The 17,373-nt window shown below is 52.3% G+C and overlaps 1 protein-coding gene and 1 long non-coding RNA gene across 5 annotated transcripts in view; one reads left to right on the top strand and one right to left on the bottom strand.

The window, feature by feature from the left end:
- The window catches only part of NDST1 (N-deacetylase and N-sulfotransferase 1), a 28,309-nt gene extending 19,814 nt beyond the window's left edge, over positions 1–8,495 (top strand). For all 4 annotated transcript variants that reach the window (XM_050961528.1, XM_050961526.1, XM_050961527.1 and 1 more), the window contains 3 exons: positions 974–1,083; positions 3,306–3,408; positions 3,734–8,495. In XM_050961528.1, the coding sequence (XP_050817485.1) occupies positions 974–1,083; positions 3,306–3,408; positions 3,734–3,853 (333 nt within the window). In that variant the 3' untranslated portion in view covers positions 3,854–8,495. The remainder of the gene's footprint in view (positions 1–973; positions 1,084–3,305; positions 3,409–3,733) is intronic.
- The window catches only part of LOC127055070 (uncharacterized), a 34,499-nt gene extending 17,743 nt beyond the window's left edge, over positions 1–16,756 (bottom strand). Inside the window, exon 1 of the long non-coding RNA XR_007775393.1 lies at positions 16,653–16,756. This is a non-coding gene — a long non-coding RNA (uncharacterized LOC127055070). The remainder of the gene's footprint in view (positions 1–16,652) is intronic.
- Positions 16,757–17,373: the final 617 nt, after the last annotated feature.

The raw sequence follows: 17,373 nt of genomic DNA, 5'->3' as shown, positions 1-17,373 counted from the left end.
TACCACTGGTGGGATATTATGCCAGGTTGCCGAGTGTGTACCGTATGCTATGCCAAACAAACTGCAGGGCTCCCTTTTAAAGAGCTTCTAACCAAAGGGAATAGAGGCTACACCACAATACAGAAGAAATGCACAGCAGAGTGATTGGTGTTGACAGTTTTATGAGGCTGTTTCATGTCCTTGAATGCCTTTCATACACATTCTGGCTGTGACTGCAGAATCAAAGTGCATGACAAAAATAACACAAGCTCTATACTTCATAGCACTCTCTGCAGCGGATTTATACCTTGTGATCAGGCAGCTCTCGATGTAGTTACAGCACATGAGCACTCTTCATTGGCTGTGCCTTGTCCTCAGCTGCAGCAGTGCTGCTGACGGGGGTATTCTGGGAGTGGGACAGAGAGGGGCCATCTGAGAGGTAGTTTGCGCCTAGCTCACTGAGGGCTCTGAAATAGAGGACGAGCTCTGAATGGAGAATCAGCATCGTCTTGGTGATCTGGTGTGATGTGTTTCACCTGTCCCATATTCAGCTGCCGGCAACTTCCGAGTGGCTTCCATGGCCAGGCCAGTACTGAGGAAAGTGGAGCCAGATGCAGGGGAGAGAGGAAGGATTATCTAGTGGTTAGGGTGGTAGTTGGGGGCTGGAGAAGCCTGGGTTGAATTCTCTGCTCTGCCACAGACGCCCCATGTGACCTTGAGCAAATCACTTTGCCTCTCTGTGCTTCAGCTCCCCATCTGTAACGTGGGGGGGAGGAGGGGGCAGAAATAGCCCTGTCCCACCTGTCAGGGGCGTTGAGGGTAAAGATGGTGGGGTGCTCAGACACTGGAGGGCTATAGAAGTACCTGAGGCAGATTGTAGCAGCTCAACTCACCTGTCTGTTCTCAGGGGTGGGGACGGATCCAATTTGAAGCTAGCATGGAACTGGTACCACACTAGACCCGCCCTCCCCCAGCTCTCCCTTTATTCTTCCAGATCCTTGTTCTGGATGGCAAGCTGCTCCGAACAGAACCAGCCAAAGTGATGGAAACAGTCCAGAAGTTCCTTGGCGTGACGAACTTCATAGATTACCATAAAACCCTGGCGTGAGTTTTCCTTGTACCCTCCTCTTCCTCCTTCAGCCGGTGTAGCCCTCAGGGCTGCGGCCCGTCATTCCAAGCATTGGGCTTTCTCTCCCTTTCCCCATGGCAGGTTTCCCACCAAGGGGATGTTTTGGTAATGCAAGTGGAGCCGGATAAGTGCCACGATAGAGAGGAAATCCTGGCCCCACTGGCATCAACAATAAAGCTTCCACTCATTTCAGTGGGGCAAGATTTTGCCCCAGGACTCAAAGCCATATTTGCTTGGGACCAGAACCAGCACTTGAGCCTCCTTCCATGGAGGCTTGGATGGCTTTTCTGAACACAGTTCCTGAGACACTAGTACTGCAGGTTTGTGAGCTCCCTCCCTGCAGGCCAGAAGCTTGCAGCAGAGGAAGGGAAGTCGGCTCCTTCCTTGCCAAGATGCTGGATGTCCGTTTGCGCTTCTTGTTTGTGACCTCAACAGAGGGTCTGTCGTTCTCCGTTTGGCCAGTGCAGTGTTTTGCAGTGCTGTATTTCCAGTGCTATAGAAACCTCTGTTGGCAGAAGAACCATCTGTGACCATCCAGATGCATGCACAAGTTCTGGACACAGAAACTGAGCAGTTCACTGCGTGCACCAGGGCCAGAAATGGGGTAGGGAAGCGGTTTGGTGGATCACACCGAAGTTACATCTGGCAGCTTTCCTTGTACCAAAAGGAATGCTTGGTAGGGTTGGGTGGTTGTTGTCTTTTCCCTCCGCTGCTGCTTAGAATCCACAGAATATTCCTCCCCAGCTTATGACAGCTTTTTAAAAATATATTTTTCTTAGGGGAGCCCTTCATTAAGAGTTTAAGAAATTAAAACGTGCCATTACAAAGATAAGTTACCATGGGCAATGCTCCTGTAAAAATCTATACTTAACCCCAGGCCTGGCTTGCTGTCCACACAAACTGCTGTGTCCTGTAAAGTGCTGCGAAACATTACAAAACAAAGTGCAGTGGCAGTCTGCAAGAAGGATGAGCCTTCCCCTTGACTGCCAGAAGCTGCGAATGGGCGACAGGGGATGGATCACTTGATGATTCCCTGTTCTGTTCATTCCCTGCAGGGCACCTGGCACTGGCCACTGTTGGAAGACAGGATACTGGGCTAGATGGAGCTTTGGTCTGATCCAGTATGGCTGTTCTTATGCCAGCATCTCACAGAATCCTAGAAATGTAGGGTTGGAAGGGATCTCGAGAGGTCATTTAAGCCAACCCCACACACTGAACCAGCGTACCTAGAGCATCTCTGACAGGTGTTAGTTCAACCTGTTCTTAGAAATCTCCAGTGATGGACATTCCATACCCTCCCTTGGTAACCTAGTCTAGTACTTAACTAGCCTTATAGTTAGAAAGTTTTTTAAAAAATATATCTAACCCAAATCTCCCTTCCTGCAAACTAAGCTGATTACTTCTCCGTGTCCACTGAAGATAGGACAAGAACTATCATTCAGTGTCCTCTGTATAAACTACCTCTTACATATTTGGAGACATATTCATGTACCCCCACAGCCTTTCCTTCTAAAGGCTGAACATGCCTAATTCTGTCAACCTTTTCTCATAGGTCAGGTTTTCTAAACCTCTTACCATTTTTGTTGCGCTCCTTTGGACGCTCTCCAGTTTGTTCATATCTTAGTGTGGTGCCCAGAATGGGACGCTATATTCCAGCAGAAGCCTCATCCGGGCTGAATAGAGCCGGGCAATTACCGTCCATATCTTACATATGAAACTCCTATTAATACAGCCCTGAGTGGCATCTCCCTTTTTTGCTGCAGTAACACACAGTTGACTCGTATTCAGTTTGTGACCCACTGTAGCCCCCAGTTCCTTTTCAGCAGCACTGCTGCCTCGCTGGCTATTCCTCATTTTGTAGCTGTGCATTTGATTTTTTTTCCTCTTCCTAACTGTAGTACTTTACACTTGTCTTTACTGAATTTCATCTTGTTGATTTGAGATCAATTCTCCAATTTGTCAAGGTCATTTTGAATTCTGATCCTGGGCTCCAAAGTGCTTGCAACCCCTCCCAGCTTGGTGTCATCTGCATATTCTATAAGCACGCTCTGCACTCCATTATCGAAGTCATCAATGGATACACTGATAGTACCAGACCCATCTCCTGGCGAGCCGTCCATCCCTGAGGATCTTGGAACAAAGCTGTTTCGTGGGCATGTTCTGATAAATGTTGCTGACTTCTCCCCTCTTGTTGTAGGTTTGATCCAAAGAAAGGATTTTGGTGCCAACTGCTGGAGGGAGGGAAGACCAAATGCTTGGGGAAAAGCAAAGGGAGGAAATACCCAGAGATGGATTCAGATGTAAGTATTGGAAACCTCGCACGATTGCCACTAAATAAGCCTTGCTTTTGCTATTTTTGCTGCTAATGAGGACCACAGTTTCCCAGCAACAGTAGAACATCTGTGTGTCTCAGCAGTCCGAGTGCACTAGAAAACCACATTTATATGCGTGAGTCTGGTTTGGTACTGAGCACGCAAGGGAAGGGTTGGTGGGTGGATAGTGAAAAGCTGGTCCGGGTCACATCCCAAAGCGCTGGAGCACACTAATGCATTGACTGCAGTATGTTCCTGGCACACGCTAATGGTTACCATTCATGATGATCTCTGTCCTGTCTTACTGTTGCAGTCACGAGCCTTCCTGAGGGATTATTATCGGGACCACAATATAGAGCTGTCCAAGCTGCTGTACAAAATGGGTCAGACGCTGCCAACCTGGCTGCGGGAGGAACTCCAGAACGCTAGGTAGCTGCTGCTATCATCGCCTTACTGAGCAATAGTGACGCGAGCCCACGAAGAAGATCCCAAATCGAACCCCGAGCCAAGCAGACAGGAGCGGGAGGGAAAAGCCGCCGGGAAAAGCATTTCTGAGCAATATTCAGCCAAGGTCTTTGAGCGAGAACCCATGTGGTCATCAGTATTGTATACGGGAGCGAACTCTCTCTTCTGAGGGCCCTTAAAGTTGTGCGACTGCCTGACTCTGCAAACCCAGTGCAAATTCCCCAAGAGCTGTTGTCTTCTGAGGTCCCTGTCAACGAGGTCACTTCCTGGATTGTGATGTCATTTCCTGATTTGGGGGGGGATTCCCTGCTTCTCCATACCTGGATGGGGTTAACTTCTCCATATCTAAGATAGTATTACAGCAACTCTGAGACTCTCCTCGTCAGATAATGGAGCTGAGCACCCTTCCAAGATGTGGACAACTCTTTGCAAAGCTGTCTTGGAGAACAGGAGCACGACGTGCCGTTTGAGGTCAGAGGCACAAAGGGGCCGACCTAACCGACCCAAGTCTGCAGTCACGTTTCAAACAAAGTGAAGTGAGACAGCATAAAGGAATGGAGTGTCCTGGGTTCCCACAAGACCTAGCGCTAAGTGCTGGAAGAGGTCTCTGGATTTTTTTTAAAGAAGACTTTAAGACTTGGCAATACTAGTTTGTCACCAATGAATTCTCCCTCTCCCCCAGCCTTTTATTTTGTTGTATTTTATTTTATTGACGGGTGAGAGCTTGACCGGTGACTGTCTCATTTGGTAAGAGAACTGAACTGAGAACTGGTTCCAGAGTGGTTACAAAGGAAAAATATGCACCCCGCTCCCCTTCCCGCGTGGCAACATTTTATATACGTGGTGTTTTCTGTGGTAAAAAACTGAGGTTGTCCAGTAGCCTGCTTACTGGAACGTGCTTCGATATTTGAGCCACTGGCTTAGAAGGGGGCAGACATCAAGCAGGGCAGACGTTGGACTAACAGAGGCTGAAAGGATTCCGAGCACGCTGGACCTCCTTGGATACTAAAAGCTAAAGTATTTTAATAATTTGTTCTCTTTTTCTGGTGCCACAAGTTTGTACCTGAGATACCAGGGTTTTATTTTGTCTTGTTCACTGTTACACGTGAAGGTGGGCAGCCGGTGCGGTTGACTGACTGGTCTATCCACTGACCAGTGATGAACAATTCTTTTTCTAATGACAGGATAAGTACCTTGCTGCTCCATCTCTGTCTCTCTCTCAGTTCTATTCACTGCCAATGTTTCAGTATTGAGGTTTCCTGCAAATTTCTGCCCCAACTGTCCTGGCATGGGTGATGCTGGTAGCAATGCTTAACCAAGAACTGTTGTCATTGGTTCCTGGGTGAAGGTCCTGGATCCCTAAGCAGGCTGATGGTGTATTGCACACTTAGGAGCAGAGGTGGTTCAGGGTCAGGGAAGACCCAGCTGAAAGGCTGAGAACCCCCAAAGAGTTGATCTGACAGTGCTGTTGGCTGAATGAGCTGCTTGCATGGTGGGCCAGGAGACTCTGGGTGTAGTAGTTTTGGGGAGAAGGAGTGGGATGGGGTGAGTTCTTTTATCTCGCTGCTCCAGAGGGGTTGGGAAAAGAGGACTGGGAAGCCTAGGCTGGGGAAGGTGCATCCAACAAGGAATGAAGAGGAGACAGTAGAAGATGATGTGAATGCCAGTGTCTCATGGAGCAGGTACCAAGGGCTTATGCAGGGTTCTTGGACCCAGTACTCTTGGGAGCTAAGAATAGCCTAAAATTAATTCATCGAGTATCTCCCCAACTGGACGTCACTGCGTTAGCAACTGAGTCCATTTGCACTGAAGAGGAGATTGGGTGGGAGGGTTCTGCTATAGGCCCTCAGGCTTCCCTCATGCCAGTCCCTGAGTTCCACGTTGTCTTCCTCTCATGGTGCCATGCTGGAATGGTGAGGAATGAGAGATCCTCACAGACCTAGTCCCTGGGCCGTGCTAATGGTCTTGCGTTGTCCTCTGCCACCAGCTAGGCTCTGATTCTGAGAGTCTGCCCTGTCCTGGGACAGCCTCCTTCTCCGAGGGTGCATTCCTAATGCTGTTTTAAAACCTCAGTGCCACGCGTCTCCTCTGGCACTTGCAGTAACGCAAAAGCTTCCTCTTCTCCTCAGACACTAACCTTCCCCGAGAGAAGTCAGGGGCCTCCTTTTGCAGCCCCTGTTCAGTGACGGTATGCAGTGTTGTTTGCAGCCATGTCAGTCCCAAGATATTAGAGAGACAAGGTGGGAGAGGCAATATCTTTTCTTGGACCAGCTTCTGCTGATGAGAGAGACCAACTACACACGCCGCCCTTGTCTCAGTATTATACGTGGACTTTTCCTTTGCACCAAGCCGCCTTCCCACCGCTGTTAAGCGGTGTTAGGTACGTCCGCACTGGAGCGGAAGGTGTCGTTTCTGGCTCAGGCAGACATTGAGCTAGACCCCCAAGTGACAGAGTGGACTGAGTCCGATCCCACCCAGGCCTCAGGCTGGTGAGCTTCTCCTGCCGCGTCTCTTTTTAGTGTGCTAGGAGTGCTCACGCATGTATGTCTGCTTGGGCTGAAAACGACTCCTTCAGCTCCAGTGCAGACGTACCCTTTGAACAACCAGAATAGGAGCTGTGGGCAGTCCAGGACCGGCCGTTCCCCTCTAGTTTTGTGGGGGAAGATGTCGGTGAAATGCAGCGTGATTCTTATGCAGCCTGTTGCAGTTTCCACCTGCTGGAGCTGTGCTGCAGAGAAGCACATGTTCTCCTGCTCCATTGCTTGATGCAGTTACGGTAGAAGAGCCCAGGACATCTTCCCCGGCCCGCATGTGTCTTCTCTTCTGCCTTCTCCTTGCTGCAGTGGTGGGCATTGAGTTGAGGCTAGCAGGCTGCTCTCTCGTTGAGCGCGGCAAGAAGGAAGGAGTGAAACCAGGCCCGTACGCCAGCAGCCAGTGAGGCCGGTTTATTGCCCTGGCCGGTGTGTGTGGATTAGGTACGTACCATGCTGCGGCTTGGGGAGCGTTGATCCCAAAGAACAGTTTGCAGGAGGTTTCAGTATACCACGACGACACCGACAGTGTCACTGCCATCTTGGATTTTCGCCTTCTCCGCTCAAACAGGCGTTTTAAGGTTAAAGCAAAGCTTCAACGGTGGTCGTGGGGTGAGATGGGGAGTCATCGCTTGGGGGCATAAGTCTGAAATGGCAGATGGGGCTGGTGCCTGGCGGGCTTTGTGGGCCCCACCGGGTGGCGTATTTGAAATACTGGTGCCATGGGTCGGTCTAAGCCCCTGTGTGTGCTCACGTATACACACATGCTAATCTCTTTCTGTTGTGAGTGCTGGACTCACACGGTTGCACATCTCAGCCATGTCAGAGCTCCCTGCTTTAAGGGTCTCCTCCTCCTCCTCGATGTGCATGTGCATTGCCCACCAATGCATAGTATAGCCCCCTTGGGCCGTGGGGTTTAACAAACGAGACCCTTTCCTACCTAGTCTCTCTCCGTTAGTCAGTGTTCGGCTAGCCCCCAGCACAGGCTTGTATAAAGGGAAGCCTGCAGCTTCTGCCCCCTCTTTGATTCATTCCACGACGCTGCAGTCTCGGGCCGGGAGCAATCACGGCAGCAAACTGTGACCTTCCTGGGCGGAACGGAGCGGGGTGGGAGTGGGCCAGCTGGAAGGGGAGAAGCAGCACTGACAGCCCAATGAGCCCATGCTCCTCTTGGCACCTAGGCAGCTCCTATCGCTGCTATTGTCAGCTCTACAGGAGCCAGGGGAGAACTGGACTCCCTGACCCCTTGGTGATTGGCAGCAGCAGGAAGGAAAAGGCAGCAAAAAAGCACTCAGTGCAAAATCTCTCAGCCTTTCAAGAGGGGGGAGGCTCACTCCCATGGTGTCTGTAAAGCCAGGATCCCACAATAGGGCCTCGGTTCCCCACCTGCATGCCCAGGACCATGGTCCCTAGAGGGATGTTGTGAGACTAGAATGGATGAACGTAAAGTGCTTTCTCCAGCCACTGATGCAAGTCTGTCTCGATTGCGTCTGGGTGTCTTAGGCTCAGCTTAGCTCACGAGGAAGGGTGTCTGAGCGCTCCTGTCCATCAGCCCTCACGTGGCCACCGGGGCAGAGACGGGTACCCGAGGAACGAACCACCTAGCCGTGTGCGTATTGACAAAAGCAGCCATGGGAATGGTCCCCCAGTGCTGCCACGGCTTTGCCTGCACTTTACGAGAGGAGAATGGTACCTGCTATGCCTGCCCTGCTGATCACTAGTACAGTCACTGGGTGGCACTGGAGAGCGAGTGGGGGGAGAGATTCCCAATAGCTGGGCTTTTTTAAACTCTTCTGTTACCTTTGGTTAGTTACAAAAGAGGGAGCCCCCTGTGGGTTCCTGTTTTTTATTTTTGCATGAAATTCTGTATAATTTCCCAGGGGTGGGGGGTGGGAGAAGTGGATATTTCCTGGGGGAGGGGGAGCTGGAGGAGGGGATATTTCAGAGTTGTCTTTGCCCCTCCTTTCAGTCTTGTTGAACCCAGCCGTTTTGGGTGGTATTCAGAGATTCATTATCACTAATAATGTACGGTCCTGTTGAACTAACTGCTAATAAACTGGGGCTCTCTGTTCCTAGTCACTTGCTTGCCTCCCCCTTTGAACAATATCTCGACAAGAAAACAGAATGTCAGGGTTAAAGAGATCGGCTTGCTCCCTAAGGGGGTTTACACCCCCCCCCCAACGGCCTTGTCAACACACGTCACTGGGATAGTTCAGCCTGCCCAGAGCTATGTGGCATAACAGTATGGGAAGGAAAGTCAGCTATCCCGGGCTGAGGTATCTGTACAGTGGTGTAACTGTGTCCACGTGATGGATGGGCCAAGTATAACTATGGGTAAAAATCACCCCCTAACTCACATACTTACACTGCTACCTAAACTGTGCAGACCAGGCCTAAGGTACAGCCATTCTCAGCTCACATAGACGCACCTGTGCTAGCTTGAGACAGCCCCAGTACGTACCTAAGGGGTCCAAGCAGGTACATACCTGATCGAGCTGCCCCTGCTCTGCTGTTCTTAGTGGTGTGTTTGCTTGAGGAGAGCTGGGAATCACGCTTCCCCCTTCGAATGCAGACGTTCCCTTCTGGGAGTACAGGTGCCATTGGCTTTTAATGAGACTTTGTCCTTGGACTTCCTTTCAGTGAGACTCGTGCTGCCTGGCACACTGGGCTTCTCCATGCACACACGTACCCTGCACACACATTGTACCCTGCACACACTCGTTCAAGCTCCTGTTGGTGCGTCAGTGCCCTCCATGTGCACTCGGCTTGGGAACGTCCCTGTTCGTTCCATGCTGCTGCAGTACCAGCAGGGTAAGCGAAAAAGACCAGCACGTTAGCTTTTGGGTGCTTTGGTTACTAATTTTCATTTCCCAGAGTCAATGACAGGGAAGTACCTAACACTGAAACTCACCGGGGGGATTCAGTGCTGGATGGAGTCCTTGTGGTCAAAGCCCCGTTTGCAGGCAAACGGTCACAGCTGAGAAGAAAAGAGGTTAGATATGCGTGCCGTTTACTCTTGGTTTTCAGATGTTTTCTCTCCCTCTCCCCCTTGAAATAACCTCTTCTGTTACACAAAACTGAAGGCTGATGAAGCTCAGGGCCCGTATTTTGCAAGCCCTAATTTGAAGCACTCAGTTTGGTTTCCTGGTGCAGTGTTCCTATCACAAGCCCTGGTTCCTAGTAGTCAGACTCCTGGATCCCAGCTCTGGTCTAAGTACAGGCCCTAAGGCCTGACTATAGTCATTTTGCATCCTGTTGGTAAGGGCCTAATTGAATAAGTTTTAAATCACAAGGTTTCAGTGTTTCCAAGGCTGCATTCAGCGTTCTAAGCTCCCTGTCTGTGAATTGCTGATGCCTCTGGTTTCTGCATGCAAATGTGAAGGTGATGCGGCCACTTCTTGGACTAGAGTCACCTGTCTGTCTGAAAACGGTGACTGCCGGTCCAGCCCAACAACCCTGGAGCTGACTGTCACTGAAAGACTGGACATGTTTTTTCTCTCGCAGGGCCTTTGACAGCACAGTGTATCAAACTTACGCAGATTAACTGCTCCCCAGCTAGTCTCTTCCCCTCTTCGCTGTGGCCAGCTCTCGTGGAGAAGAGAAACTGAGCAGAATGAGATCGTAAAACCCAAATAGTTGGCAGGGAGACTCAGACACAGAAGCAGAAACCACCTCTAATTTAACTCCATTTAATTTTAACTAGGTTTCAGTTAGCGCTGTCCCTTTTGAAATAAGCCTCAAGTAATAAACAATGGGAGACCCGATCTTGCCTTCCAAACCTGACTGATGCAGCCTCCAAGTTCCTAGCTGGGGAAGCCTGGATTTCAACCAGTCGCAACGAGAGGGGGGATGTACAGTAAATCTGCGTCCACAGGGATCCCAGTGGGCTGTTGCTAGGCTACTGCACATCTTGCAAGCTCAGTGTCATGGCGACAGTGGGGATAGACCTGGGATTCTCCACAATCGCTCGTCCCTGCCCCTCCACTCACAAGGGAATCAGGTATGCACAAGCCCCGGTATATTGTATCATCATGATAAACAATGGTGTCAGTGGGGGCAGGGGGGAGCGAGCTCCAATGACACACCTGCACCTCTAGACAAGGCCTGTCCTATTTCTACTGTTAGCGCCCACTGGCCCCGTGGACAATGCTAGGTACGGTCCCAACACCTCGTACTGCCACCAAGAGCCTGCAGCGTGACAGGATTTAAGAGAGCCCTTTATAGTGATTGCATCACACTTAGGATTGTAGTGGCTAGGGTGACAGCAAATGTGAAAAATTGGGATGGGGTGAGGGGTAATAGGAGTCTGTATAAGAAAAAGACCCAAAAATCAGGACTCTCCCTATAAAATTGGGACATCTGGTAACCCTAGTATTGGCATCCTCTGACTTTGAGTTAAAGACACAGCAACTGATTCTTACCTGTCCTTGGGAGTGGTTTCGGCCCAAGTTTCTCTGGACAAGTAAAACCTGATAAAATCTCTTAATTCTTTTACTGGGTATGTTCCAGCTGGATGACTTCCTCTTGTGTATTTGCTCTTCTGTTTTTTTATTGATGCTGCTGAGATATCATGGTTACCGGCATATCATTTTCACTAGTTTTCTGTTGCTCCAGTTGATTGCCGATTAACTTGAGGTTCTTCACACATTTGCAAAGGCCAGTGAGGACCCTCCCCGGTGTATGGCTGCCCCAGGCTACAAACGTCTGCTCTTCCCCCTGGGGCTTAGATCAAATCTAGGGCGTGTCCTTGCTAGCCTTTACAAGCATGAGAGAGAGTCCAGAGAAGATACGCTCATTATTCAGGTGGAAGACAACCTGCTAGAGATCCAGGGCCTTTCTGGGTAGCCACAGCAGGCCATGGAGGGAGAGCTATACAACAGCCATGAACTAAGGTCTTCAGCCAGCCAAGAACGACAATAATCGCCAAGAGCAGCCTAGCTGCAGGGTCTGTTGGCTGGGCACTCTGTTGTTCTCTTGCCATGTGCCACGGGGTCCAGGGCTTGGCATGTGAGGACCCCAGGAGGTGAGATGTTCCTTCTCTGTATGGCAGGAGTACTGCCTCTTGCATCCCTAAGGATCCTGTGAAATGCAAAGGGGGAGTGATCCCAGACCAGTCTCTTCCCCTCACCTGTAGTGATGGAGTTTGTTCACAAGGTGGCAGCATCCACCCAGCGCAAAACTCTATCTCTGGGTAATGCTTGACAAGTGCCTGCTGAGAGCAACTAGGAGTCGATTGTTTCTGTCTCTCCCCACAAATAGTTGGAGGGACGGGGACAGTTCCAACTCTTCCTTTCTTGAAATGTTAGAGGGAACTTGTGGATTCTCTTTCTCCACCCGTTGTTCGAGGCTGGCAGTGCAGATCTGGCACTGCCCGACACTGTCACAGCTGGCCCTGCTGGCTACTCAGGCTGTTTTGCTAATGCACCTCAAACCCCCACTAGCCACTGCTGCATTTCCCCAGAACTAATGCACCATCCCCTGCTGCTCTAGCCAAGGAACCCAGCACCTGACTTGTACCACCCCAGCTGTGCTAGTCCTGAGCGCAGAGCTCCGGCCGGACAGGAGAACAGGTTCTGGTTCTTTGGCTTGTGTTATGCAGGACAGTGAACGAGATGATCATAATGGTTCCTGCTGGCCTTAAAACTCTGCGGATCTACAGACCAAGGATCCAAAACACGGGCGGTTTTGTGACTGGAGCTAAACTGAGATGTGCTGCAATTGCTCCACTTGTGATCTGACGGGTCCCAGAGATGAGGCCTGGGCATTTAGCCCGCTGAACCCCTGATTCCTCATCTACCCAGTGGTAACATCGGGGCAGAAGGGCTTACAACGAGCAGCCTGCAGCTGCTTGGAGGATCTCTCTGCTGCTGGCGGGTGAGCCTGAGGCAGGGTCAGTCCTGTCAGCCCTGGGCATTTGGAAATCACGAGTCAGGCCTCAAAGTCATGAAATTGCCTTAAAAATCTTGAGATGAAGAAAGAAGAATAAAATCTGGGCTTCTTTTCTTTGGGCAGCCCTGGTGCAGGGCAGCCTCATGCCGACTCCAGCAAGGGGCATGCGAGCGGGGCACCGCTTCCTTCGTGGCATATTCAGGCCGAGGGCTCTGGCTCAGAGCTTATAGAGCTGCCAGCCAGAGCCCATCCTGTCAGGGTGGGAAATGCTGTCCCCGATGTCCCAGACACTGCCGTGAGCATGGTTCCAAAGCCAACGGATTTCCCTCGACGTTGATGCACTGGGGCCCGTTTTAGGCTTGGGTCTCCACAACGGCCTTCAAAGCCCTCGCTCGTGTGAGGAAGGAAGCGCTTAACTTGGCGGGCTCCCGCCCCTTGGAGTGACCTGCTCAGAGATCTCAGCCCCGAGCAGCTGCTGCTGCCTTAATGACTGTGCTAGGCAAGGACGGTGTGCAAAGCCAAGCCACTGCAGGGCCCCTTTCCTGTTCTAGGGTGCTCCTGGACAGCAAGGGGCTGACTGGGGTGGGGGCAGCTAGCTCCGGCGTATTAAGGAATAACAAGTTTCTACTGCCTTGCTCGACCAAGGCCTCCCCCCACCACTATCTCAGTCCCATACAGGGCTAATGTCGCCACCAGCCTGCCCGTGGTGCTGCCCCTAAAAAAGAGGAAGATGCTGGTTGCTCAGCTGCTAAGTGCAAGGCAGGGAGATGCCCATGGCTAGGAATCTCAGGACAGTTTGATGGGGGGAGGGATAGCTCAGTGGTTTGAGCATTGGCCTGCTAAACCCAGGGTTGTGAGTTCAATCCTTGAGGGGGCTATTTAGGGATCTAGGACCAAAAATCTGTCTGGGGATTGGTCCTGCTTTGAGCAGGGGGTTGGACTAGATACCTCCTGAGGTCCCTTCCAACCCTGGTAGTCTATGATAGCTTGGAGTTAGGGAATTTGAATCTAGTGTCACTCTGAAGCCAAACTTCCCTAAAGTTTGGGATGTTCAGCTGTGGGGAAGTGGTGGCTTGACCTGTCACATTATCCTTGTTCAGCCTCAGAGTCCAGAGACAGGCCCAATACAGAACAGAGGCCAGGGAGGAATTTCAAGATTAGATGTTTTGGATCAGGCCCATCTCTCTTCTTAAAGAGCACTGGACACACCCAGCATGGCTGCCTGTAAATCACCCCCCTTCTGTCCCAGCCTTTGAGTGAGGCCTTGAATGATTTCTTTGTGTTCTGTCTTCACCAAACTCCCCAGTGTAGAGAATGGAGGGGATGCTACGAGGGTGCAATGCTGATGGGGGCTTGGCCCTGCCATGCAGAGTGCCTGCCACAGGCGGACAGGAGCCCAACTCCAGGACACTTCTCCAAGAACCAGCCATCTTCCCCATGGAGGTCAGAGCACCAAGTGTTTAAAGGGACAGGTTGCACTTTGGGACGAACGTGACAGGGCAGGGCTCTGAGCCTCAAGCTCGGTAATCTTGAAGCAGGGAGTGTGCACAGGATCTGACTGAGTGCTCTCCCCACCCACTGGCAGGCCATGGACTCAAACAGCCCCCAAAGCACCGTTTGGATGAAGGGGTGAGGGTGCTTGTCAGCCTTTGGATCCTGCTGTTCCTTTGTGGAATGCTTTGCAAAGAGATCCAGTAACAGAGACAAAAACATTCCCCAGAACCTCTGGGGTTGTGTTTTCATCTCCTGTGTTGGGTTTCCTGTTTGTTGTGCAACACAGCTGGTGCCTGTAATTGACTCTGAGAGTTTTGTCAACAAAACGCCATGGAAGCAAACTGGCTGGGTACTTAATCTTCCCTCTGCCTCTAGCTGTCTTCATCTTCACAGTCATGCAGGGCTGTGTGCAAGGATGCAGGTGTCTGCACAGCCATTCAAGCCCACAGACGTGCCCAGGCTCATGTCCAACCCTGCATGGTGGTTTGCACACTAATGTACCTGAAGGGCCTCGCTCCAGCGTGCATTACTGCAGGCGGCCTAGGGTGACCAGATGAGATGAAGAAAATATCGGGGGGGCAGGGTCCCCTGGCAGAGGAAAAAAAAAAAAAGCTGAGTGCTGCCGGTGGAGCGAAATATCGGGACAACTTGCGTCCCAACCAAAGATCGGTCAGGACGCGGGACGACCACTCATATCGGGACGGTCCTGATTTTATCGGGATGTCTGGTCACCCTAGGCGGGCCCCAGCACATGTCAGTACAGATACCCTCACGTGAATGCACAGGCTCAATTGCGATTAGCAGGAGTATGCCCTAGTGCATGTACGCAGGTACAAGGACATGCTTGAAACACAAGCCGTACGCCCAAAGGAGCATATACATACAAACACACATAAGCATGTACACATGCAAGCCTATCCCTCTGCACCCAGCCACAGCTACAGAAACAACAAGGAGTCTGGTGGCACCTTAAAGACTAACAGATTTATTTGGGCATAAGCTTGTGTGGGTAAAAAACCAGATGCATGGAGTGAAAATTACAGCTGCAGGCTTTATATAGTGACACATGAGGAGAAGGGAGTTACCTCACAAGTGGAGAACCAGGGCTGACAGGGCCAATTCGATCAGCGTGGATGTAGTCCACTCCCAACACAACATGCTTGTTTAACCTCCCATGCAAGCATGGATGGACCCATTGCCCAGGCCATGCACACAGGTTCAAATTCCCCATCTGACCCTGCCGGCATCCATGTGCATATGCTGCATAACTTCTTTATCTCCTGTGATAGCTCCAGGAAGACCCACTCAGGCAGGGGAGGGAAATCTGCAGTAAGAACTAATGTTTCCTGACCTCAGGACAGGGCCAGCTCCAGGCACCAGCCCAGCAAGCAGCTGTTTGGGGCAGCCAATGGTGAGGGGTGGCATATCCGCGTCAGCCTCTCAGAGCAAAGGGCCAGCTGCTGAATTGCCACGGAAGACTGAAGCGGCAGTGGTAGAGCTGCAGATTGTGATTGTGGCTTTTTTTTTTTATTTTTTTGCTGCTTGGGGTGGCAGAAACCCTGGAGCTGGCCCTGCCTCAGGATTAAGTTTCCCTGGAGAAGACACATTGGGTTGGTGGGCTGCAGCTTGCAGTCTTTTGGCTGGGGGTGGGGGACACGGTGGGACTCGTACTTTCTCTTCTTTCTGAGGCTAGGGGTTTGTCTGCCTCAGCTCTAGTGTATCAGCCAGGGCTGCGACTGGCCTTTGCCTCCCTGGGGCTGCCTCGCAGCCTAGTAAACACGTTTCAGATGAACGCCTCCAGACACAGCACTTGCCAGGCAATCAATCAGCCCCTAAGTGCTTTTCACAGCCTTCCGTTCCAAGGCACCAGGTCCTGCCAGCCGCAGCCTGGGACGGCAATGGACTTGCTGCAGCAGTATCCCCGCCTGGGCCAAGGCGTGCCGGAGGTGGAAGGGAACACGGCTCCCCTTGCCGAGGAGTCTGCTGCGAGTACAGTTAGTACCTCCCTTCTCGATGGCTGAATAGCACCCTGGGGAGATTTGCCAAGGGTGACTTTTAGCTGAGACAAGATGCCACTGGCTTTGCCCATGCCGAAGCTCCTTGTTGGCCCTCTGGAAGGGGAGGGCCTGGCCTGGAGCTGTGGCTGCAGTACTGCACGTGCGGGGCCCATCCAGCCCAGTTGTAACACTGCAGTTACACCGGGGTTGAGTGGGACGGATTTGGCCCTCGGCCCCCAGCAGGCAGACTGTGATGCAGTAGGGACTGTCTGTGTGGGGAGTGGGAGAGCAGGGGAGGACTTTAGGAGATGGACGATGCCAGAGCCTGTAACCTGAGCTAGGTAAGGGAGGGGAAAGGTCAACACCTTTGCCCGGGAAGGGGACAAAGGAAGGGAGTGGCAGGAGGGAAGCAGTTTGAGTTTGGGCTTGGGGCTGTGTGGGCGGAATTCAGGGTATCCTAGCTAGGATCCAAGCACCCTGAAAGCCCAGAAGGACTCGGTGGAGGGGTCCTGACTGTGCCTGCAAGCTCTGCTGTAACCTGTGTTCCTGTTGTCCAATAAACCTTCTGTTTTACTGGCTGGCCGAGAGTCACTGTGGGTCCCAGGAAGAGGGGTGCAGGGCCGGACTCCCCCACACTCCGTGACAACTGGTTGTAGCGGTGGGATATACTGCACCCCGTGGACGGCGCTTCCTGCAGTAAGTGACCGGGGAGCAGTAAAACGAAGGGGTGATTAACCCCTGGGAGTGTGTGCCCAGTGAGAAGGACTTTGCAGTAACAGGGTCCCCCGGGGGATTGCAGCGAGCGGTCCCAGGGGCGGAGGAGTCTGAAGCTCGACCCTGGCAGAGAGGTGGTGACCTCAAGAAGGGCTGGTGCACTAGGGGTCCCCCTGGAAACCGTGGGGAGCGGCGAGCACCCCGGCCTGTGAGTGGCCAGCAGGAAGATGTATGCCAAGCGGCGCAAGTGTGACCTGCTGGAGCTGTGTAAGCAGAGGGGGCTGCACCCAGGGAGACGCACCAAGGACCAGCTGATTGCCCAGCTGGAGCAGGGAGACCGCATGAATGAACGGAGCCCTGTCTCTGAGGGAAGCAGCCGGGTAGATGCAGCGCAGGCACCAGTGTCTGTCCCCGCTGGGAGTGGTCAGCCGGCGGACGAGGGCTTCCCGAGACCCCCCCTTCCTAGGCGTAGAGGAAGGGCGGGGAGGAGCCCAGTGTATACCGAGGGCACCGTGACACCCCCGGCCAGCAGGGGATCCGCCCGGCGAAGCCCACCCCCCAGCAGGGGATCCTCCCGGCAACGCTCGGCATCCGTGGAGCGGATGCGGCTGGAATATGAAAGGGAGCTGAGACGGGAGGAGCTCGAGTTAAAGAGGCGAGAGCTGGAGGAGAAGGCGAAACAGCGTGAACATGAGGAGAACCAGCGCCAGCGTGAGTGGGAGGAGGAGGAGAAACAGCGTAAACATGAGGAGAACCAGCGCCAGCGTGAGTGGGAGGAGAAGGAGAAACAGCGTAAACATGAGCTGGACCTGGCCCGGCTGAGGAGCAGTGAGGCCCCGGCTGCGGTGAGTGAGGGGGGACCC

The sequence above is a fragment of the Gopherus flavomarginatus genome, chromosome 7 (genome assembly GCF_025201925.1).
Source record: "Gopherus flavomarginatus isolate rGopFla2 chromosome 7, rGopFla2.mat.asm, whole genome shotgun sequence".
In the NCBI taxonomy this organism is placed as follows: Eukaryota; Metazoa; Chordata; order Testudines; family Testudinidae; genus Gopherus; species Gopherus flavomarginatus.
Note: the sequence above shows the minus strand (reverse complement) of the source record. Positions and strands in the feature narration are given on the sequence as shown.